General features: G+C 46.5%; 1 protein-coding gene across 1 annotated transcript in view; it reads left to right on the forward strand.

Annotated features, from left to right (window-relative positions):
* The first annotated feature begins 4256 nt into the window (after positions 1-4256).
* The window catches only part of LOC119955063 (plakophilin-2-like), a 65912-nt gene continuing 43977 nt past the window's right edge, over positions 4257-26191 (forward strand). The window contains exons 1-3 of the mRNA XM_038780907.1: positions 4257-4517; positions 11431-11540; positions 17841-18688. Coding sequence (XP_038636835.1) covers positions 4325-4517; positions 11431-11540; positions 17841-18688 — 1151 coding nt within the window. The 5' untranslated portion in view covers positions 4257-4324. The remainder of the gene's footprint in view (positions 4518-11430; positions 11541-17840; positions 18689-26191) is intronic.

Below are 26191 nucleotides of genomic sequence, written 5' to 3' on the forward strand. Positions count from 1 at the left end.
GCAACTTTTGGGCAGTTGGTCAAAGTTTTGGTCAAGGAGATAGGTCCTCACGAGTGTCTAAAATAAAGTGAAGGATAGAGATAGAGATAGATGGAGAGAGTTAGGGAGAGGATTCCAGAGCATAAGGTCTGAGCAACAGAAGATGCAGCCAGCAAATATGGAGCAATTAAAATCAAGGTTCCTCAAAAGGTCAGCATTGGAGGAGTGTTTGGAGCATTGTAGGGCTGGAGGGGATTACAGAGATAGGGAGGGGCGAGGGATTTATGAACAACGATGAGAATTTCAAAATTGGGGTGTTGCATGATTGAGAATCAATGTAAGTCAGTGAGCACAGGGTGATGGGTAAACAGGACTTAGAGTGAGTTAGGGGATGGGCAGCAAAGCTTTGGATGACCTCAAGGTTATGAAGATTAGAATGTGGGTGGCCAACCAGGAGTCCATTGTAATAGACATGTTGAAAGGTAACAAAGACATGGATGAAGGATTCTGCAGCAGAAGAGCTAAAGCAGGGGTGGTCGGGTGATATTACGGAGGTGGAAACAGGCAGTCTTAGTGATGCCATGGACATGTGGCCAGAATCTTATTTTGGGGTCAAACGTGACACGAATATTGTAAACAGTCTTGCTCAGCTTCAGACAGTTCCCAGGAGAGGCATGGAGTTGGTAGCCAGGAAAAGGAGTATGAAATGGGGACTGAAGACAATGAATGGCTTCAATCTTCCCAATATTTTGTTGGAGGAAATTTCTACTCATCCAGTACTAGATATCAAATAAGCACTCTGATAACAGCGGAGGAGTCCAGAGCCACAGCAAAGTGGTTGATTTTTGACTGCTGCAAGGGAGAGTGATGCACATATCCCATGTAAGAATAAAGAATAAAAATGTCACTAGATGAGAAATAGAAGGGACAAGTAATAATAATAATGTTTTATTGTCACAAGTAGGCTTACATTAACACTGCAATGAAGTTATGTGAAAAGTCCCTAGTCACCACATTCAGGTAGATAATTCAGAATTCTCAGCTGGTACGGGAATTGAACCCGCACTGCTGGCCTTGTTCTGCATTACAAACCAGCTGTCTAGCCCACTGAGCTAAACCAGCTCAAGTACAGACCCTTGAGAGACACCAGAGGTCATGATGCGGGATCAGGAACAGCAATCATTGCCGGTGATTCTCTGGCTATGATGAGATAGATAAGAATAGAAGCAGGCGTGTGCTGCCCCCCCCCCCCACCCCCACCCCCCGCCCCCCAGCAGGGTAACAATGGAAAGGTATTGGAGGAGGATGTTGTTATAGTCTGCTGGCGGAACTGGAAGGATGAGGAGGGAAAGTTTATCTTTGTTACAGGCAAATTGGAAGCCACTTATGTATTTGGTAAGAGCCTTGTTGGTACTGTGGCGGGACAAGGGGGGGATCTATTTGGAGGAATTCAAACATGGAGTTTTGGAAAAGATGGATTTAGGAGGCAACAACATATTCAAGATGTGGAGATGTTGGCATTGGACTGGGGTGGGCACAGTAAGAAGTCTTACAACACCAGGTTGAAGTCCAACAGGTTTGTTTCAACTCACTAGCTTTCGGAGCGCAGCTCCTTCATCAGGTGAGTGAAGAGGTGGGTTCCACAAACCCATATATAGGCAAAGTCAATGATGCAAGATGATAATTCGAATGCGAGTCTTTGCAGGTAATTAAGTCTTTACAGGTCCAGATGGTGCGACTGGAGAGAGGGATAATCACAGGTTATTCAAGGACTTGGGGGAGGAAAGTGGGGCTGGAAAAGGGGCAACCGTTTTCAAGGATGTTGGGGGTCAAGGGATTTTTTTGAGAGCTGTAATGACAATAGGTTTGAAGGCGAGACAACACCTGAAGTGAGAGAACCGTCAACAATATCAGCTCACATGAGGGAGGGGAAGTTGAGTGCTCAGCAGTTTACTGGGAATAGGATCGAGAGGGCAGGAGGTGAGCTCAGAGAGGGCTTGACGGGAGATAAGAAAAAAGTGAAGGAAAGATGTGAGTTCAGGGCTCAGGCAGAAAGGAGCATTAGAGAAAGTGGTGTAGTAGTATTGTCACTGGACTAGCTATGCAGAGACCCAGGGTATTGGTCTGGGGACCTGGGTTCGAATGGCCGATGGTGTCATCAATATGTTACGTGATCGGACTCTTAAAGCAACCTTGTCTTATCGAGGAACAAACATGAATAGTTATGCGTGGATTAGGGGAAATTGGACCCAATGCCCAAGGGGAAGGGTGAAAAACAACAGAGGCATCTGATCAGATTGTCTCGATCTTAGTTACAACGAAGTCGAACTTAATGGAAGGTGAGAGTGGAGGGGTTGGGGAGAGGGGTTTAAGGGAACAACGTGCAGTAGGGAAAAGCCTGAAGTTAGCTTTGCATCCCAAGATGATCCTGGAACAGTGAACAGTTTGAGCAGATGAGAGCAATGTTTTATGTTATCCAACCAGATATGGCAGTGAAGATCAGCTGGTATTTTGTTGCATTGTTGAGTTTAGAGAGGGTGTGGGGACTGCAGAGTCTCCCACATATTCTGCCGGGGTGTGTATTCTCTTTAGCCATAACAGTTTATTTACAGTAAGATTGGACTTCAACACAAGGTCTGACTTCTCAGTCATGTGATTTGACATCATTATTACATTAGCATTGTATATGCTCCTGATGTTAACCCTTTACTTTACAGGCAGCACCTGTGGAGAGAGAAGCAGAATTAACATCAATGTACTTTCATCAGACACCTCACAGAATGAGAGAATTGTTACGGGACAGAAGAAGGCCATTTGGCCCATCGTATCTGCACCAGCTCACCAAACAAGCATCATGACTTGGTGCAATTCCGCTTCCTTTTCCCTGTACCCCTGCACGTTATTTTTTAAATGCCTCCACCCCACTTCCAGGCAGTGCATTCCAGTCCTGAACCATCCGTTGTGTGGGAAAAAAAATTTTCTCACCTCACATTTGTTCCTTTTGCAAATCGCTTTAAACCGATACCCTCTCGTTCTTGAGCCTTTTACGAGTGGGAACAGTTTCTCCCGGTCTACTCTGTGGAGTTGGGATTGCAAATTTCCAATCAGCTGACAGAGGACTGAGCACAGGGAATCCGGAATTTGCAGCAGTGTCTTTTTAACGCAGGCACAGCTTCGTTTCCGTCCGATTTGCCACTGCAAAAGTGGATTTACTTTTGTTCTTTAAGATTGATTTGAAGTGTGACATTTCTGTTTTGCTTATCTGCCCCACGAGAGATTATTCGTTGCTCATCATCCTGTCTTGCCCATTTTTGGCACGGCATTGTCGCCTTCTTGGTACCTGCCAATTACAGCCCTTTTAACCTGTTGCTCATTTGCAAACCCAGCCCCCTTGTCAGGTTCAATTCCCCAGTCACTGGAGAGATTATTGTGGGTAGATGACAATGTTGCCAGGAGCACTCTGGAAATAGTTTTTTAAAAATCTGTTATCACTCTAAATGTATGTTTACATTCCTGTATTCCACACTGTAATTGTAGACATTGCAAATCTAGGTCTAAAGGCCCTGTTTATTTACGCACTCAACAATCAATGTGAGTTTCCCTTGTGTCTTTAGTGTCTCTCTCTGGATTACTCCAGCACATTGTCACCACACACATTGGGGCAGGCTTGCAAAACAAGTAGCGGGAGTACTTTTTAAAATTATTTCATCGCCAGCAATTGTTGCTCACCCCTAGTTTCCCTTGAGAAAGTGGTGGTGAGCTGCCCTCTTGAACCACTGCAGTCCCTATGATGTCGGTAAACCCAGAGTGCTGTTAGGGAGGAGGACCCAGGATTTTGACCCAGGTCAGTGGGGTATCCAACCTTGCTCAATGCTCATAGAAGGAGGCCGTTTGGCCCCTCCTGTCTGTGCCAGCTCCTTGAAAATGTGACGCAATCAGTTTGCTCCCCAACGCCTCCCTCCTCTTTACCCTTAGCCCAGCAAGTGTTTTGCCCCTTCAATTCTTTACCCAATTCTCCTCTCAAATTGATTATTGAATCGGCTTCCACTGTCCTTTAAGACAATGGGTGCAGAAATAAGATTGCAATGATAGATTCCACATAGAACAGCAGGATCGTAGTTAAAGTGAAAGGAAGTATTTGCATGTGAGTATGTGAGTTTGCAAATGAGGAAGTTTGCAATGGGAATGTTGCAATCTGGACTGTATTTGTTGGGGGCGGCTCTGTCTGATCCATAGACACACCTTTCCTCTGGAATGACATCTGTGGGCGTGGGGAAACAGGCAGCACAAGCTCGAATCCAGCTCTTCACACCGACTCGCCTTTCCTCTCTGCAGAGACTCCGAGATGGCAATGAGCCCGGACACATTTATCCGCACGGTGCTGAGCCAGGTGTCGCTATCTGACCGGGACTCCAGTCTCGCTGTTCCTTCCGACGAGAGGCTCAAACAATCCCGCCTCCAACAGGATGAGAAAAGCTTCCGAATCCGGCAGCAAGTCAGTCTCAGTATGTCCCGGAAGAGCAGGAAACACTCGACAGGTGAGATACATACACACATACACCTCGCCAGGTGAGACACATATACGCATATACAGGGACAGGTGAGATACATACACACATACACCTGGACAGGTGATACACATATACACATATACAGGGACAGGTGAGATACATACACACATACACCTGGACAGGTGAGACACATATACACATATACATGGACAGGTGAGATACATACACCTTGACAGGTGAGATACATACACCTTGACAGGTGAGATACATACACCTTGACTGGTGAGATGCATACATCTTGACAGGTGTGATACATATACACATATACATGGACAGGTGAGATACATACACCTTGACAGGTGAGATACATACACCTTGACAGGTGAGATACATACACCTTGACTGGTGAGATGCATACATCTTGACAGGTGTGATACATACACATATATACCTGGACTAGTGAGACACATATACACATATACATGCACAGGTGAGATACATACACAGGTGAGATACATACACACATACACCTGGACATGAGACACATACACACATACACCTGGACAGATGAGATATATACACACATATACATGGACAGGTGAGATACATACACACATACACCTGGAGAGGTGAGATACATACAAATATATACCTGGACAAGTGACATACATGCACACATATACCTGGACAGGTGAGATACATACACACATACACCTGGACAGATGAGATACATACACACATACACCTGGAGAAGTGAGATACATACACACATATACCTGGACTGGTGAGATACATACACACATACACATGGAGAGGTGAGATACATACACACATATGCCTGGACAAGTGACATACATGCACACATATACATGGACAGGTGAGACACATACACACATACACCTGGACAGGTCAGATACATTCACAAATATACCTGGACAAGTGACATACATAACACACATGTACCTGGACAGGTGAGATACATACACACATACACCTAGACAGGTGAGATACATACATACATATACATGGACAGATGAGATACATACATACATATACCTGGATTGGTGAGACACATGCAAACATATACATGGACAGGTGAGACACATACACACATACACCTGGATAGGTAAGATATATACACACATATACATGGACAGGCGAGACACATACACACATACATCTGGACAAGTGACATACACACACACATATACATGGACAGGTGAGACACATACACACATACACCTGGATGGGTAAGACACATACACACATACACCTGGATAGGTAAGATATATACACACATTTACATGGACAGGTGATTTACATACACATATACACCTGGGGAGGTGAGACACATACACACATACACCTGGATAGGTAAGACATATACATACATTTACATGCACAGGTGAGACACATACACACATACACCAGGACAGGTAAGACACATACAACAGGACAGGTGAGACCCATACACCTGGATAGTTGAGATACATACACACATATACATGGACAAGTGAGATACAAACATATGTACACCTGGACAGGTGAGATACATGCACATATATATATCAACAGGTAAGATACAAACACAGGGTGGTATGGTGGTGCGGTAGTTAGCATTGCTGCCTCACAGCGCTGAGGACCCGGGTTCGGTCCCAGCCCCCAGGTCACTGTCCGATGGAGTTTACACATTCTTCCTGTGTCTGCATGGATCTCATCTCCACAACTCAAAGATGTGCTGAGTAGGAGGATTGGCCATGCTAAATTGCCCCTCAATTGGAAAAAGATAATTGGATACTCTAAATTTATTTTTAAAAAGAGAGATACAAACTCACATATACATATATATGAACAGGTGAGACACATATATACATATACATGAACAGGTGAGACACATATACATGTACAGCTGGACAGATGAGATACCTACACACATATATGTGAATAGGTGAGACACATACACATGTACAGCTGGACAGATGAGATACATACACACATACATGAACAGGTGAGATACACATCTATTCATAAACAGGTAAGACACATACATGAACAGGTGAGACACATTCACACGTACACCTGGACAGGTGAGACACATATACATAGACAGATGAGATACATACACAAGTACATCTGGACAGATGAGACAGATAGACACATATACATACATGAACAAGTGAGACATATACACACATATACATGAACAGGTGAGACATATACACACATACAGGTGAAACACATACGGGAATGAGGGAATGGGATAATCTACCCCCCGGTGGGGTGGTAGGTAGGATACGGAACCACCTCTGTGTAGGGGGCTCTATTTCCCTGTGGGATGGTGAAGATGGGTTTCTGGGCTCTGACCTCTGTGGGGAGGGGGGGGAGAGGAGGGCGGCACTGGTAGCCTGACACAGTGGGAGCAGGGGAGTCTGAACTCTCTTGTGGGGGGTGGGGGGGTGTCTCCCCCTTTTAGGAGGCGGTGGCACTGTCCCTCTGTGGAAAGGAGTGCAAAGGAATGGCAGGATATGGGATAGGGGTGGGTGGAGGAGATACTCGCAGTGTGTTTAAGTAAAACTGCAAGAAAAGGTGGATTTAAGTTAGCTCTTCTGCATGATTAGAATTAAAAGAATTATACTACAGCAAGAGTCGGATGAGCTGAAGGGAATACTGTGAAATAGGAGAGCAAGGTGTTGGGTCCCCTGCCCACTCCCACCCCTCCTCATCGTCTGTCGATTTTTCAGGTGCGGTTTCCTATCTCTGAGGAATCCACCTACTGAGGTCATTGTACTAGCACCTGGGAGCATCAGATTGCCAACGATTTTAATTGCGACACCATTGGTGGCCGTATCTTTAGCCGCCTGGGCCTTAAGCTCTGGAATCCTCTGTCCACCTCTCTACCTCAACTTCCTCATGGCCAAGCTCTTGACCAAGATTTTGGACATCTACCCTAAAGGCTCCTTGTGTCTGAGTTTTGTTTGATAATGGTGCTGTGAAGCAACTTGAACTGTTCCAACACATATCGGTGCCGTATAAATGCGCGTTGCTGTTCGGAGCATACTTAATTTTCATTTAAATGAACAGATGTTGATGGGAGGCTCCTGATAGGACTCGGTTTTTTACTCATTATCAGGAACAAGACAATCTACCGCATAATGTTAAAAATTCTTGAAGGTCAGTGCTGTATTGCTGGCGGCTGTTGTTAGAGAATGAGGTGACAACACCAAAGCTGGCAAAATAAGTCAGCTGTGTTTTGTTTGCAAGCAAATGCTTGGATAAAACTGTTGGGCAGACTTCATGCTGATTTACTTCATTGTTTTTAAAAACAAGGTGATTTTAACCTCTGTGATTTACAGTTGCCATCTTTCAGAAGTGACGTCAAATCAAGGCCCTGGTCTGCCCTCTCAGTTGAGTGTAAAATATTTTATGGTCACTGTTTCACCAAGTTTGGTTGAGTCTTTGGCATGGGAAAAGGCCATTCGGCCCAACTGGTTCATGCCGGCGTTTATCCTCCACACAAGCCTCCTCCTAACCCCTCTTTATCTCACACTATCAGCAAATCCTTCTATTCCTTACTTCCTCGTGTGTTTATCCAGCTTCCCCTTAAATACCTCTATACTATTTACTCCATCCACTCCCCATGGTAGCACACTCCACATTTTGGGGAGAGAAATTTCTCTTGAATTCTTTATTCTTTACTGAATTCTTTTGGGTGGCACTGTTGCTTCACAGAGCCAGAGACTCGGGTTCGATTCCCGGCTTTATCACTGTCTGTGCGGAGTCTGAATGTTCTCCCTGTGTCTGCGTGGGTTTCCTCCGGGTGCTCTGGTTTCCTCCCACAAGTCCCAAAAGATTTGCTTGTTAAGTGAATTGGACATTCTGAATTCTCCCTCTGTGTACCCGAACAGGCGGCGTAGTGTAGCGACGAGGAGATTTTTACAATAACTTCATTGCAGTGTTAATGTAAGCCTGCTTGTGACAATACTCAAGATTATTATTATTATTTTTAAAAGACTTTAAAAAAAGGAGTAGTGTTCTTCTCCCTGGGTGTCCGAGCCAATATTTATCCCTTAACCAACATCACTAAAATGGGTCATCTGATCATTTATCATGTTGCTGTTTGTGGCATTTTGCTGTGTCAAAATTGCCTGCTGCGTTTCCTACATTACAACAGTGACTATATTTCGAAAGTATTTCTTTAGCTGTGAAGCACTTTGGGGTGTGCTAGGGGATATGTAAGGCGCTATATAATTTTTTAAAAATGTATCCAGCCTTCGGATGCGGGTATCCCTGGCAAGACCAGCATTTATTGCCCACTTCTCATGAGAAGATGGTGGTTACCCACATTCCTGAGCCATTGCAGTCCATATGGTGTAGGTAAACCCATCACGGTCTTAGGGATGGGAGTTCCAGGATTTGAATCAGTGACGATTAAAGAATGGTGATGTTGTTCCAAATCAGGAATCCTGTCATTTAGAGCAGAAGTAAATTAGCTCCAAATGATTACTGATAGCAATTATTATGACACGCTGCTGTGCTGAATGGGTTCTGAATGTTAATTGCTAGCATTTGAGTGTCGCGCTATAATCATTCCATCATCAATCCCATTCCGTCTAGACGTTATGCCATGTTATTCTGTTGTAGAGAGTCTTAATTCGAGAACTCCATCCAGGATCAACTTTGGATTATTCTATCATACACTGATCCGCTTGCTGATTCTAGTTTTACAACAAACCAGGACCCTGAATACCACAGTGCAACACACAGCCTGAACTCTCGGTCCATTTATCCTAAATTCTTCCTGAATTATTTTACACATCAGCGTCTTCAATATTAGCAGGTGAAACTAAGAGGCATTTTGGAGGGGCCAGCTCCTGTATGAATGTAGGAGCTGGGTTCTTTCTCCGAATTTCTCTGAAAAAAATTGAGCAATTTGGCAATTATTTGTAAACTTTATTCCTTCCTCCCCCATCCCAGCAGATTTTGGGAGATGAGGTTAAGACTCCACCCTTTATTTGGAGATCACCTCTGGTGTTAATCACATCTCGATAGTATCAGTATGGGTAGAGCGTTAACTATTTAGTCAAAAGGGCGAGGCTCATGTCTCACTCCAGAAAGTTGAGCACAACATTCAAACTGAGATTTCAGTGGCCCACCAGCCATCGAAGGTAGATGTTAAAGATCTCATGGTATTATTTCGAAGACAAGTGGGAGTCCTTATGGTAACCTCACCAGCTGTTATGCCTCTATCAACACTAAAACAAATGATCCAATTATTTATCACATTGCTGTTTATAGAATCTTGCAAATTAGCTTCCATGTTTCCTACATTACAACAGTGACATTTTAAAAGTCTCAAAAGGATGGCACCTCGGGCAGTGCAGCGCTCCCTCAATAATGCATCGAAATGTAATCTTAGATTGTGTTGAAGCCGCCAGAGCAGGGTTTGAACCAAGAATCTTCTGAATCAGAATGTTATCAAGTGAGAAAATCCTTACGGAAAACTGTAATAAATAACCACTGCCTCGTTTTGTACCAGATGAAGTGTACACAGGGTAAACTTCTAATTAATACATTGAAACCATACGAACCCTTTGTAGCCTAGATAATCTCTACCCTCTAACCTCCTCCAGCCTATAAACCTCCTAGATCTCTGTGCTGCTCCAATTTTGACCTCGTGCTCATCTCTGATTTTCATTGTTCCACCATTGGTTGTTCTAGAATTCCCTTCCTAAATCTTTCTGACTCTCCACCTCCCTCTCCTTTTAGATGTTATTTACAAGCCACCTCTTGGGAGAAGCTTTTGGTCACCCTGTCCTAATAGCTACTCAAGTGGCTCATTGTAGAATTGTGCCTGATGATTGCTCCAGTGAAGTGTCTTGTATCACATTAAAGTAATGAGTTATTGTGTATAAAATTGCTGTTTCCTCCTATTGCAAAGCTTCAAATCTAGGACAATATTTTGTCATGTGGGAATACATTTAAGAAATTAGTGTTTATAAATGGGTGTGTATATAAATATCTGTACTGAGAGTACCTTTGAGAAATGGGTGTTTACTACTGCAGTGATGTCAGAGAGTGGGTGGAGCTGGGCTGTCTGTCAGCTTTTTACTTTCTTTTAGGCAGTTTGCTGCAGGGTGTGTTTTAGTTTTGTTTTCAGTGTTGGAGTTGAAGCCGGACAGAGCAGGTGTACTGTTCTCTCTGCCATCAAAAGACTATCTCTTGATCATTTGGTGAATTCAGAATTATAAATGTTTTCAGTAGTGACTTTAACCTGATCTGCTTCTGTTAAAGGTTTTGTTTTTAAATCGTATGGATGTTAAAAGGAAAGCTTAAAGGATTACTTAGTGTTGTGGTCTTTGGGTGTTGGGTATTTGAATTGATGGTTGCTAAGATGTTCACTGTATGTTTTAAAAAGGTTAAATTGAGTTCATAGAATAAACACTGTTTTGCTTTAAAAAATACTTTTCCATTTCTGCTGTACCACACCTGTAGAGTGGGCCGTGTGCTCCCCATACCACAATTTATTCAAAGTATGTGGGTCAGGGGCAGCACAGCAATACATGGGTTAGCCCTGCAGCCTCACGGCGCCGAGGTCCCAGGTTCAATCCCGGCTCTGGGTCACTGTCCGTGTGGAGTTTGCACATTCTCCCCGTGCTCACGTGGATTTCGCCCCCACAACCCAAAAATGTGCAGGGTAGGTGGATTGGCCGCACTAAATTGCCCCTTAATTGGAAAAGAAATGAATTGGGTACACTAAATTTATATTTTTTTTAAAGTTGCGGGTCAGGTGAACTCCATGATATACTTTAGGGTTCTCTAAACCCTGGCCCATAAGAGTTTTGCCAGGTGCATTGTAGTTTATAGAGCTTACAAAACCTTATAACCTGTTGTGTGGTATAATATTGTGATGGAATTGCTAACAGTACCATTTTATTTCTAGATCGGATGCAGCGGACTCTCAGTGCCCCTGACTACTTTAGCAACATCACTATCTCTCAGTTTGAATATCCCACTCTGCCACTGTCAAGGCCACAGTATGGTTACACCAAGGTATGCCACTGGTGAATGTTAGTTATTCATTGAGAGAAAATTATTCCACTGGTCCGTGAGCCTAGGACAAAGGGACACAACCTCAAAATCAGAGCATTCAGGAGTTTTCTTTTAGCATATCTTCACATCCACATGGTTTGTTACCCCTTGGGGAATAGTGGAGGGAGGATTCCCAAGCTGATTATAGGCCTATTGAACCGGTTTATGAACGCTCCTTCCGTGGCTAACAAGCCCTGACGTTGGACTTAAACCCAGAGCTTCTGCTCCAGAGGTAAGAATGCTACCAACGATGCCACAAGGCCACCCATTCAGGAGTGAAATTAGGAAACACTTCTTCATGCGAAAGATGGTCGAAGTGTAGAACTCTCTCCCACAAATAATAGATGTTAGCCCAGTGAATTTCGAATCAGAGTTGCTTTATGAATCCAGGATTTAAGGGATGTGGAGCCAAGGGAGCTGGATGGAATTAGGATACAGATCAGCCATGATCTTTGTAAACGATGGAAGAATCAATATGTCACGTGACTGTCACAAGGTTAAAACATTGCAGTTTATTGATATGAAAGAATGCAGAATTTATCAATATCTGGGAAGATTCTCAGAATGGTTGTTGCCGTGGGTTGTCTTATATTTGTGTTACCAGTTAGCAACCAGAATATAGCAATTGCTTAAACTACAAGTGACACTTCTTTTTACTCCCAAATCTCATAACCTTAGTTACATTCAAATCCCTCTATGATCTTGACCGTCCTTAACACTGTAGCCTTAGCCAGCTCTAAAATCTTCAGATATCTATGTGGCTCTGAATCTGGCCTCCTGAGCATATCCGATTTTAATCGCTCCAACAATAGTGGCTGCACCTTCAGTCATTATCGTCCGAACTCTCTCCCTAAACTTCTCCCCCTCCCTTCCCTCCTTTACGATGCTCCTTAAAACCTACCTTTGATCACCTGACCTAATCTCACTGTATGTGACCCAGTGCCCAATTTCATTTAACAATTGCTCCTGTGTAGTGCCTTTGGATGTTTTATTACATTAAGGTGCTATGTAAATGCAAATTGTTTGTTTTGTTCTTGTGTTGCTGTCTCTCTCTCTCAGCAATTTTTTTAAGATGTCAGTCCATGAGCATTCATCCCCCAACTCCATCCACTTTCCTTAGATTACTCAGTTACGTCAGAGGAGTCTGCGGCGTTAATCTTTATGGGCCATTTACTAAATAACCAAACTGCCCATTTGAGGATGTGATGTGAACACTGATGCAGAGAGAAGGCTTTAGGCTCTAGCCGTCAGGGAGATTGCATACCAGGGTTTCTCCTAGCACAGGAGATAGATCCTTGTATCTGTCTTATCAGATCCTTTCAACCTTTTAAATACCTCGATAAGATTGCTCTTCATCTTCTAATATAAGCCACATTGATCCAAGGTACTGAGTGGTTCATGAATGGAGGGATGAAATCGGGAAGTAAGGAAGTTATGATGATCCTTAATTACACCAAGCACTGAAAGTAGTTCTGGTCTCCAAATCAGATTCCCTAGGAGCTGTGACACAGTGTCATCCAGACTCAAAACGTTGGCTCCCTTCTCTCTCCACAGATGCTGTCAGACCTGCTGCGACTGTCCAGTACTTTCTGTTCTTGTCCCATGGTTGATCCCGGATATGGAGGGAGTTACTTATGAGGAGAGGTTGAATAGTTTGGGCCTGTAATCATTGGAGTTTCTAAGAATGAGAGGCACTTTATTGAGACGTATAGGATTCTCAGGGTGGCATGGCAGGGAAGAGTCTGAGAGGTGGTTTCCCTTTGTGGGACTAGAGGGCATAATCTCAGAGTAAGCGGTCAGCCATTTAAAACAGAGATGAGGAGGAATTTCTTCTCTCAGAGGGTAATGAACCTATGGAATTCTTTACTTATTCTTAATGACTGGGTCATTAAGAATGTTAGAATCATAGAATTTACCGTGCAGAAGGAGGCCATTCGGCCCATTGAATCTGCACCGGCCCTTGAAAAGAGCACCCTATTTAAGCCCACGCCTTCACCCTACCCCCGTAGCCCAGAAACCCCACCCAGCCTTTTTGGACACCATGGACAATTTATCATGGCCAATCTACCCAGCCTGCACATCTTTGGACTGTGCGAGGATACCAGAGCATCCGGAGGAAACCCACACACATGTGCAGACTCCTCACAGACAGTGACCCAAGCTGAGAATCAAGCCTGGGACCCTGGAGCTGTGAAGCAACTGTCATAATATACAAACAAGTATATGATGGTGCATAGACAGACACTGACTGATGCACTGAACGACCAATCAACACACAGAACACAGCAGCCAATCACCAGACAGGACACAGCCACTATAAAGCCAGAGGGCACTAGTTTTCCCGTTCATTCGGGATGCAGCCTCTGAGACAGCCAGAGCCCGTGATCAGCAACATGAACATCTACCATGTGCTAGCAGTATAGCCTGGTCAAGTTAGCCTCAGGTCTCCAGTCAATCTAACATAGTGTCAACCCACAGTGCAAGAATGTTTAACAGTTCATAGTTAAATAAAATAGAGTTGTACTTCTGCAAGTGTTGGTAGCCTGTCTCTCACTGCTCTGGTAAACGCAGTCCTCGCAGACCCAGCATACCCAACACATCAGCAACTATGCTACCGTGCTGCCCCAATATAAGGCTGAGATAGATGGAATTTTAATCAGTAAGGGAATCAAGGGTTATGGGGATAAGGCTGGAAAATGAAGTTGATAATAATCATAGCAAATCAGTCGTGATCTCTTTAAATGACAGAGCCGATGGGAAAAATGGACGACTTCTGCCCCTATGTCTTATGGTCTTATTATAAAAAGGATATAGTGGTATTTGAGAACATGCAAAGATAATTGCCAGAGATACTACCAGAACTGAGAGGTATAGGTATCAGGAGGGATTCTACAAGCTGGCCTTCTTTGGAAAGGAGAAGTCTGAGGGGTCATCTGAAAGAGGTGTATAAAATTATGGTCAGGTAGATAATCACAAAGATGTTTGCGGGAGAGTCCAGAACTAGGGGGCCATCAATATAAGACAGCCACTGGTAAATCTAATGGGAACTCAGGAGAAACACCTTCACCCAGAGAGTGGTGAGAAAGTGGATTTTGTTACTGCAGGGAGTAGTTAAAGGGAAAAGCATGTATCTTGCTAAAGGAAAGCTAGATAAACAAAGGAAAGAAAGGAACAAAAGGATATACTCACAGGGTGAGATGACGGAAGGTGAGAGGGGATTATGTGAAGCTCAAAGCCTACGGACCTGACCCGTTTCTGCAGTGTAACTTGTATGTAGTCTTTGTAAGCATTCATAAATGCTACAAGATTTTGATCCAGCAATTAGGTGTACACAGATTATCTGGGCTATCTGTGCGCTCCCCATTTTCACAGGCCCCGTCAACTGCTCGGGTTAAACTGCCCATGAGCTTTCAATCACAGAGCTGTGCCTTTTAAGAGTGTGTTTGGTGTCTTTTACCAAGTCCTGGTCTTTAATGAATGAAAGGACATTTTGTTTGTAATATAATATCAGATTGCTTCACATTCTGACAATGGGCTGCTAAAATCTATCTACTGTGCACATTTTCTGTGTCTATCTACCCAAAAACTGATTCAACTTGTTTTAACACTGCACTAACCCTGTGGGCATTTACGGATGAAACAACATTCATTAGCTATCAATCAAAGAAATATCTACAATCTTCCCTTGATTTTGTTACCTTTGCCTTTTGTTCTGTTAGTCAGCCTCCTTTAGTTTGGGCATGTCACTTTTGTAAGTTTGCTTCTATTGATGGCCTCTCCCATTGACAGAGGAAAGCCTCTCCTCTGTGCTTTGAAAATTGCATGATGTGGAGATGCCGGCGTTGGACTGGGGTGAGCACAGTAAGAAGTCTTACAACACCAGGTTAAAGTCCAACATGTTTGTTTCAAACACTAGCTTTCGGAGCACTGCTCCTTCCTCAACATTCACCTGAGGAAGGAGCAGTGCTCCGAAAGCTAGTGTTTGAAATGAAATGAAAATCGCTTGTTGTCACGAGTAGGCTTCAATGAAGTTACTGTGAAAAGCCCCTAGTCGCCGCATTCCGGCGCCTGTTCGGGGAGGCTGCTACTGGAATCGAACCGTGCTGCTGGCCTGCTTGGTCTGCTTTCAAAGCCAGCTATTTAGCCCTGTGCTAAACAGCCCCTGAAACAAACATGTTGGACTATAACCTGGTGTTGTAAGACTTCTAATTGAAAATTGCAGTCAGCTCAATCGGGATGAGAATGGAGTGGGTTAGTCACCTATTAAATTTCAACTGGCCCCCTTCGCCAATGACGGATGGCGTTAAAATTCTTAGTAATAGGTAGAATCACAAAAATGCCAATGAAGACAAAGGGGTACAGATACCAAAACAAAATGTCTATTGTTAGATGTGATCATGATTGGTCAGAACTTGCTGAAGAACCCTGAGTGCGCTAATAATAATTATAATAATAATCTTTATTGTCACAAGTAGTCTTACATTTAACACCAATGAAGTTACTGTGAAAGCCCCTGGTCGCCACATTCCGGCGCCTGTTCGGGTACACAGAGGGAGAATTCAGAATGTTCAAATTACCTAACAGCACGTCTTTCAGGACTTGTGGGAGGAAACCGGAGCACCCGGAGGAAACCCACGCAGGCATGGGGAGATCATGCAGGCTCCGCGCGGACAGTGACCCAAGACGGGAATCGACCCTGGCGCTGTGAAGCAACAATGCTAACCACATGCTGTACTAACAACCAATTTAAGATAATTAGCCAAGCTCATAACATGATTCATTTACACGTGATAGAAGTGGCACATGTTCATACACAGGGATCGGTTCTCTGCAAACAAGAGGGGCGAGATTCTCCATTTCTGAGACAAAGAATTCGTGGACTTTCACAACAGCAAAACTGGCGGTTCACCTGGACTGTACAGCGTGGACCGTGGACGGTAGCATTGTGGATAGCATAATTGCTTCACAGCTCCAGGGTCCCTGGTTCGATTCTGGTTTGGGTCACTGTCTGTGCGGAGTCTGCACATCCTCCCCGTCTGTGCGTGGGTTTCCTCCGGGTGCTCCGGTTTCCTCCCACAGTCCAAAGATGTGCAGGTTAGGTGGATTGGCCATGCTAAATTGCCCTTAGCGTCCAAAATTGCCCTTAGTGTTGGGTGGGGTTATGGGGATAGGGTGGAGGTGTTGACCTTGGGTAGGGTGCTCTTTCCAAGAGCCGGTGCAGACTCGAAGGGCCGAATGGCTTCCTTCTGCACTGTAAATTCTATGAAGTTTGAAGTTATGAAGATTCCGCTGCTGTGGAGGGGCTAGCACCGGTGCCGCATGGAACACAATTGATTCCAATGAAAAACAGTGCAAGGTTCGCCGGGTCCATGATCAACACTTGGATGGTTGACCAGCTGCATATACACATTACAATCCCCAAACACATTCATCCAAGCCAACATGATGGCACTGGTTATGATGTAGTGCGCCCATACAGCTGATGGGTCGGCTGGGGCCAGAGGGCACCTAGTGAGGTGCCCTGGGGGGACACCTATATGACTCGAGACACGACGTTCATAGTGGGCTGTTAGCGGCATGCACAGCTGCATGGCTGCCTTGCAGGCTGCGGCAATGGTGTTCCGTGTCCATCCACCCCCGCCCACAGCCCACCTCATAGCCACCCTCCCACTACTCCCACCAGCCCTGGCAGAAGTCCCCCAGCCAGCGGCACAACTGTCCATAAACTATGGCAATGTTGGTGCCCCTCTCTCCCTCAGCAGCCATAACACCAGTTTCACGATTTTTAAAAGCACAAGTGAACCGCGCCATCAGGAACTCGGCCCATCGGAGGCGGCGAATCGCCGAGGCCCCAGAGAGTACAGGGTCAGACCCCCTAATGCTATGCAAACGGTGTTTACCATAAATCATTTTGGAACGTATTGACGCCACTGTCGAGATGATGGAGAATTGCGATTTAGCGTCAAACCGGCGCCCGCCTCGATTTGCTGCTGAACCTAATCTCCGTCCAATCGCCTTTCACAATTTCCACGTTAGCCCACGGAGAATGCCGCCCGAGGAGTATGTGCAAGCCTACCCTGCACACCTTTGGGTTTTTTTCTTAGCATGTGAGCATTACTGGCAAAGTCAATATTTATTGTTCATCCATAACTGCCCTTGAAGAGGTTCTCCCTTACCCGAAGGTATCTTTGTTATTTTTTTGCTAACCTGTTACTTGTGCATTCTATGCTGTTAAATTGATTATCTTGTATCTTTCAACAGACCCCAGAACCTGCCAGTTACACAATTAGTGGAGGATATGGAGCTGCACAGTTCTCCTCAGGGACCAGTCGATTCTTGTCCCAAGGTCTACAAAGCCGAACGATTAAACCAACTCACCGCATCGAGATTTCCCCGGACAACAGCCCAGTTTTATCTCGCAGTCGCCCGCGATTGGAATCAAGATTTTCGAGAAAAGGGATGGTGGGGAGAGATCCCACCATGTCCTACGGTCGACGTGCCCTCTATGTTGAGAAAAAGCTGGGTAGTCAGATGGGAAACATGAAGCCTGTTTGGCACAGTAACGTGAGATACAGACAACCGGAGGTTGTTGTCACTCCCCGGCCAACTTTCGTAAACAGGTCTTCCTCTCAGAGTTCCCAGAGGCACGTAGTCAGCGTGAGTCAAGAGCCCCAATCCTCCGTGAGTGTTCTTGATGACAGTTGTCCAACCAGCCCTGTCATAAACTTCCGTCCGGGACTCAGTCAAAGCATGTCGAGGATCTATGAGAATAGCCAATCCCAGGCCCTGCATCAGCAGCCAGAGGGAATCACTTCTAGTTACCATGGCTTTACTCACAAGAGGCGGGCCCAGATAGTAAACAGGTCCAACTGGAACCAAACATCCTACCAGACTCATTATTCTACCGCCAACAACGCTGCAGCGACTCAGGAGCTAACACCAATGGAAGGTCCGACAGTGGAGGACCAGGTTGAGACTCAAATCCAGGCTGAGATGCAAGCACAGGCACAGGAGAGCCAGGCTCAAGCACAGGCCCAAAGCAACTATCAGGCATCAGCTTACCAGGAAAACTATGAAATGCAAGGAAAGCACGCAAGTTTTACTGAGAGGTAATTAATGTCAGTGGTGAGGGAGTAAACTGACAAGTAAGGCCAGTTTAATCACCTGACATAACTCCCATACCACGCCTGCTAAATCCGAAGCAGCATTGGCTATTTTCTGTTTTAATTTCAGGGGAAGATTCTGGCTGAATTATTTTATATTTCTCAATACTGTAACTAATATTCTTCAGTCTCAGTAGGAGTTATGATACTGGAATGATATTAGGTATAAAGGTGCTATGTGGCAAGACTTGGGAAGCTGGACTTGTTCTTTTTGGAGCAGAGAAGGAGAAGAGAAGATTTGATAGCTGTGTTCAAAATGATGAGGGGTTAGGGCAGCACGGTGGCGCAGTGGTTAGCATTGTTGCCTCACCACACCGAGGTCCTTGGTTCGATCCTGGCTCTGGGTCTCTGCCCATGTGGAGTTTGCACATTCTCACCGTGTTTGCGTGGGTTTCGCCCCCACAACCCAAAGGTGTGCAGGGTAGGTGGATTGGCCCTTAATTGGAAACAAAATGATTGTGTACTCTAAATTTTTTTTAATATAAAATTATGAGGGGTTAAGGAGAAACTCATTCCTGTGACAGGAGGGTTGGTAATCAGGGGACATAGACTGAAAGCAAAAGAACTAGAGGGGAAATGAGGAAAATTTGTTTCAATTAGTGAGTTGCTGTGATCTGGAAGGCACCTGAAAGGGCAGTGGGAGAAGATTCAACGCGAGCTCTCCAAAAAAGAGAATTGGACAAATGCCTGAAGGATTTAAAATTGGAGGACTGTGAGGAAAAAGCTGGGTGAGTGGAATCAATTGAAAAGCTTTTCACAGAACCGGCCGAGGCAGAATAGGAATGGTCTCGTCCTGTGCTGTTTTATTCTGTGTCGCCTTTGTACCTGGTGAAATGTTTTATGCTTTGGAATTAGTCTTGTAAACAATTTACCAGCACAAAAGTATGCACAGATAAGGGAGGCCCTTCAGCACATTACAACGTCAGATGGCCTTTTGAAAGACTCCATTGTGCTGAATGGAGCTGTGGTATTGGGATGCATGTGGCAGCCATTGTATTTTCTCCAAGTGGAGAATCATTATGTGTTTAGGGCCTGCTTAATATGTCTGCCAGCGAATCAGGTGTCACAAACAGACGACCCCCACCCTCACTGATGATGCACAAACGACTCACAAGGGGCTTTGGATCAAAAGTGAAGATATTCATGAACCAAACACCAGACCATGAGCCCACTGAGAAATCAGGTGAACCAACAGCATTTCTAATACCCACTTTAACTTTGTAAAACAGCACAAGCTGTTTAACGGGAGAGTCATCAAACTAAATTTGACCATACCACGTACAGATATTTGGACAAATGATTCGTCAAAGATGTCGCTTTTAAGGAGCATCTTAAAGCAGGAAAGAGAGGACAAGGGGCTTTAATAATAATCGTTATTAGTGTCACAAGTAGGCTTACATTAACACTGCAGTGCAGTTACTGTGAAAAGCCCCTAGTCACCACATTCCGGCGCCTGTTCGGGTACACAGAGGGAGAATTCAGAATGTCCAATTCACCTAACAAGCACGTCTTTCGGGACTTGCCAGTGGTAACCGGAGCACCCAGAGGAAACCCACGTAGACACGGGGGGAACGTGCAGATTCTGCACAGACAGTGACCCAAGCCAGGAATCGAACCCGGATCCCTGGCGCTGTGAAGCAACAGTGCTAACCACTATGCTACCGTGCCACCCTTGTCTTCTGTGCCGAGATTTAAGAGGGAACTCCAGAGTTCAGGATAAAGTTGACCAAAGACACAGCCACCATAATGGAACAAAATAAGCCAGAATCAAAATTAGGAGTGATCATTGGGAGTTTGAGAATAGAGATTTTGGGTGCTCACATTTTCCATTTACATATTCCGATTATTCACTCCCTCGATGTGAAATTCTTCAGTGGGAGTACAGACTCCACAGAATCCTTACAGTGCTGAAGGAGGCCATTCAGCCCATTGAGTCTTCACCAATCCTCTGAAAGAGCACCCTAAATAGGCCCACCACCCTGCCTTTTCCTCATAACCCCACCTAACCTGCACATTCATGGACATTAAGGGGCAATTTAGCATGGCCATTCCATCTAAACTACATGGTCGGAATTCTCTGAAATCCCGGTCAAGTGTTGACGCCGGCTTCAAAACTGGCGTGAGCGACGCCGGTGTCAATGGGCCTCCAGGCCCAGGCATTCACCGCCTCCTAGGGGGCTAGACAGCGCCGGAGTGCTGTCCAATGCTCCGAAAGCCAGCATGCCACAGCCGGCATGGGCCCGCACATGTGTGCACCACGGCCAACGCAGGTCCATGCATGCATTGCTGTCTCCGCGCCGGGCAACATGGCGGAGACCTACAGGAGCCCGGCGCGGAGGAACATAGGCCCCCGCGGAATGCGGGGTTGTGTGGTGTCGTGGTCGCTGTTCTGAAGACGATTGCGGGCCTGGCCACAGTGGAGGCCCCCCCGCGGAGTCGGATCCACCGCCTCTAACCAGGACGGACCAGCAGCCAGAACGCCAAGGTCCCACTGGGTAGGACCATCCGTAACCCATGCCGCCGGGACTCAGCCGAACCCGGCGGGCACTCGGCCCGTCGAGTGCGGAGAAACGCCACGGGGGCTGCATTCAATGACCCCCGACCGGCATGGCAGTGACCGCGCGGGCGCGATTGGCGCTGATTCTCCGGTTACCGGGAATCGGCGGAGCGGCGTGGCACGATTCTCGCAGGATTGGAGAATCCAGGCCCACGTTTTTGGACTGTGGGGGGAAACTAGCACCCAGAAGAAACCCACGCAGACAAGGGGAGAACGTACAAATTCCACATAGACAAACACCCAAGGCAGGAATTGAATCCGGGTCCCTGTCAAAGCTTCAGTACTGAGGGAGCAATGCACTGTCAGGGGTTCAGTTCTGAGGGCGTGCTACACTGTCTGAGCATCAGTACCGAGGGAGCACTGCACAGTCAGAAGTTCAGTACTAAAGGAGTACTGCACTGTCAGAAAATCAGTACTGAGGGAATGCTGAAGTGTTGGAGGTGCTGGGCGAGATTCTCCGAAATTGAGGCCAAGTGTTCGCGCCGTCATGAATGCCGTCGCGTTTCAAGATGGCGCAAACAGGGCCCAGGCTCCAGCCTCCTTACACGGTATCAAATGGGCGTGCACCAACCTGCGCATGCACAGTTGGGGCAGCTCATTCCTGCGCATGCGCAGTTGGGCCGTGCCATATTGGCCCATCCGGGCCGGAGAATTGCCGCGCGCTATTTGCGGTGATTCTCCAAGCAGCCCGCCGCGATTCTCGCGGCGCTGGTTTCGGGGGTGGGGTGGGAGAATCACGCGCGGGTGTCGGGGAGACGTGGCACAACTCGCGCGGTGCCCTGGCGATTCTCCCACCTGGCATTGGGGGGGGGGAGAATACCGCCCGCTGTCTTTCAGATATGTTATCAAATTACTATTCCCTCTGAAGGAAATTCCGCCTCACTGGCAGCATGGTGGCACAGTTGGCAACACTGCTGCCTCACATCGTCAGGCACCAGGGTTCAATTCTGACCTTGGGTGACTGTGTGGAGGTTGCACCTTCTCCCCGTGTCTGCGTTGGTTTCCTCCGGGTGCTCCGGTGACCTCCCACAGTCCAAAGATGTACAGGGTAGGTGTACTGGCCATGCTAGATTGCCCCTTAGTGTCCAAGGGTGTGTAGGTTAGGTGGGGTTATGGGGATGGGGTGGGGGAGTGGGTCGCGGTGGGTGTTCTTTAAGAGGGTCAGTGCAGACTCGATAGGCCAAATGGCATCCTTTGGCACTGTAGTAATTCTATAGGTCTATGAATCCACAGCCCCTATTTGAAGATAGGCAGCGGAGTGTTCTGGCCAATATAAAACCATCATCCAACATCAGTAATATCTGATCATTATCACATTGCTGTTTGTGGGAGCTTGCTGTGCTCAAACAATTAGGCTACTACATTTCCGACAACACTTCACGAGAACTTTAGGGTGCTCTGAGGTTGTGGAAAATGAGTTGAAAATGCAAGTACTTTTCTTTGCATTAGAATTTGCAAATGTAGGGAAATCTGCTCCCGCATCAGAAACAAATGTTTGCAAATGCAGCAGCAAATATCAGGGTGTTTGATTTCCTCCCAATGCAGTAAAGGATAAGGGATAACAGGTATCACGTGATCCAGTTAAGAATTCGGACCCCATGTTCCGTAGGAGACCAGGAGGGAATTCCAATCTGCGTTGCTTCCTTTCAAATCATTTTTATTGCCTGTTCAGTAGGTCTCACAAAGTGGTTCTGAGTCTTGTTTGGTTGAATATTAACTATTTATTGATAACATATCTATGTACACATTTGCAGGGTGTAACCCAAGCTCTGAGCTAATTCCATGCTTGCTTCTACACTGGTCCATGTCCAGCAGCGCAGTGTGGCCGGTGAAAGCCAGGAGACCCCGCTCCCGGGATCTAACTGGCTCGCAACGCCGCGTGAGATTCAATGCAATCTCACGAGATGTTGCAAGGGGAAGGGGCGAGATCAGTTTTTTGGCAAATCTGCATATTAGAGCAAGGCAGAATATAATGTGTAGATTCCCAAGGTACCTGAGGCTTTGAGATTCAATCCCTTTACCTCACGGACCTCGGGCGAACGCCGTTTGGTACAGGTCCCCACAAATGGGCACCAGTCAGGCACTCCTGGGGCTATCCAAGGAGATTGGAGGCCCCCAGTGGCATTCCCTTTGAGCAGGGTGGTGCCTTAAAACTGCCAGCTAGCAAGGTCACAGCCAGGTTGGTGGTGATGACCTATCCCCACACCCTCACTACTTTGCCTTCAAACAACCGAGCAACCTCCAACAAACCATTGTTTGCAGCAAACTACCCAGTCTGCAGAACAGCGACCATGACACCACACAACCCTGCCATGGCAATCTCTGCAAGACGTGCCAGATCATCAACATGGGTACCACCATTGCACATGAGAACACCATCCACCAGGTACGCGGTACATACTCGTGCGGCTCGGCCAACGTTCTCTACCTCATACGCTGCAGGAAAGGATGTCCCGAAGCGTGGTACATTGGCGAGACCATGCAGACGCTGCAACAACGGATGAACGGAGATTGCATGACAATCGCCAGGCAGGAATGTTCCCTTCCAGTCGGGGAACACTTCAGCAGTCAAGGGCATTCAGCCTCTGATCTCCGGGTAATCGTTCTCCAATGTGCGCGACAACGCAAAATCGCCGAGCAGAAACTTATAGCCAAGTTCCGCACACATGCGTACGGCCTCAACCGGGACCTTGGATTCATGTTGCATTACATTCATCCCCCACCATCTGGCTTGGGCTAATGAAATCCTACCAACTGTCCTGGCTTGAGACAATTCACACCTCTTTAACCTGGGGTTACCCCTATCTCTGGATCTGTAAAGACTTAATTACCTGCAAATACTCACATTCAAAGCATTGTCTTGCATCTTTGACTTTGTCTATATATATGTTTCCAGAACATACCTCTTCATTCACCCGAGGAAGGAGCAGTGCTCCAAAAGCTAGTGATTTGAAACAAACCTGTTGGACTTTAACCTGGTGTTGTAAGACTTCTTACTGTGCCCACCCCAGTCCAACGCCTGCATCTTCACATCATTGTATTTCCTGCCATCGTACAGGAAATTGGTGCTATTCTCTTCATCATTGTGCACCCATTGTTATTCCTTTCAATTGACCATGACTATCACCTCCTCATTCACCCCGTCCCACCATCACTTCACTCTTTATTCTTTCACAAGATGTGGGGCTGGTTTCTCAGTTTGGGAGACTAAGTCCCCACGTCGGTGTTTAAACGGTGGTGTTCTACGCCAGAAATAATGGCGCAAAACGGCCACCGATTCCCTGCTCCAAGGGGGCTAGCAGGGAGGCAGCGTAGAGCTCCCAGATATAGCTGCCGATACGGTCTGGAGCTTTGCCGGGTCCGTGGCCACGCATGTGCACGGCGGTGGCCTGCAGCGGCCGCACCATGCTTCATGGCGGACTCAGCCCGCGGACCCAGACCGCAAAAATAGTCCCCCCCTTCGGCCGTTCGCGCACCCCGGACCCTCCCCCCAGGCCCCCCCCCCCCCCACTGTCCCAAGCCCCGAATAATGCCCCCTCCTGCCCATGAATCGACCCACCCCAGACTGTGGCAGCGCTGGACTGAGTCTGCAGCCACCACGCTGAGTTAACGACGGGTGAGACCACACGTGTCCCACGCCGCCGTCAGGAACTCGGCTGGTCAGGGATGGAGCATCGTGAGGCGGGCCTCAGGCAATGGTCTGAGGCCATGGAAACAGTATCCTACGTTACTTTTCAGGGGGTGGAGCATAGCAAAAGCGGCGCCGCCCCCGATTTTGGCATCATCGGGGATTCTCCGCCCCGTCGCCGAACGCGATTTCGGGGATTGGAGAATCCAGCCTGTGGTCATCACTGGTCACACCAGAGTTTGATGCTCATCCCGAATTCCCTTTGTACTGAGTCTTGTTCGGCCATTTCCAAGGGCATTTAAGAATCGCACACATTGCTGTGGGTCTGGAGTCACATGACTGGGTAAAGACGGCAGATTTCTTCACCCAAGGGGAAATTAGTAAATCTTTTACACAATTGACCACCATTACTGAGACTAACATTATATTCCAGATTTATTAATTGAATTTAAATTCCACCACCTGCTGTGGTGGGGTTTGAACCCATCGACCGAGACCTTTAGCCAGAGCCTCTGGTTGGTGGTTCAGTGGCGTTAACCCTATTCCTCCTTCTTCCCTTAGGGAAGACCGCGAGCTCCTAAGTGAGGTAGTGAGGGCTCAAGGGTTTGGAGCGGGACAGCAAGAGGGGTTGTGATTGGGAGGTGAATGAGATGGTGATTGAGGCAACAAATGAGGTAGTAAGCAGGGCAGTGATAGGTTGGGAATGGGGCAGCGATCAGCAGGCATCCAAAATATTGTTCTTTGATGCAGGCAGTTACCTGTGCCATCATTGGCTGAGATGTCACAGGCACTGAACATGTGGTGACTGCGCCCCCTGCAGTTGCAGTGACAGCAAGCTCCTCCAATCTTTAATTGGTGATATTTTCACTCTAGAAGACGGAAAATAATTGTCACATCTAAGGCGTCTGAACCCAATAAAGGAAAGGTTTCCGAGGAATGTCAGCCTGGATGTGGAGCTCAAACCCATAACTTTCTGATTCAGTACAATAGTCCTCCCCATTGAGCTGCAGTTGATATTTGTACACCTGGTACCTGCAGATATGATAAAGGAACCTGAATTCAAAATAGTTAGAAAGGAATGGAATCCCTACAGTGCAGAAGGAGGCCATTTGGCCCATCGAGTCTATACCGACCCTCTGAAAGAGCAGCCTACCTAGGCCACTCCCCCATCCAATGCCTTGGCCACTAAGGGAAATTTAGTATGGTCAATCCACCTAACCTTGGTAAAATGTTTGTCTGGGAATTAGTACCGAGGATTCTGATT

This window comes from Scyliorhinus canicula, chromosome 20 (assembly GCF_902713615.1).
Source record: "Scyliorhinus canicula chromosome 20, sScyCan1.1, whole genome shotgun sequence".
In the NCBI taxonomy this organism is placed as follows: domain Eukaryota; kingdom Metazoa; phylum Chordata; class Chondrichthyes; order Carcharhiniformes; family Scyliorhinidae; genus Scyliorhinus; species Scyliorhinus canicula.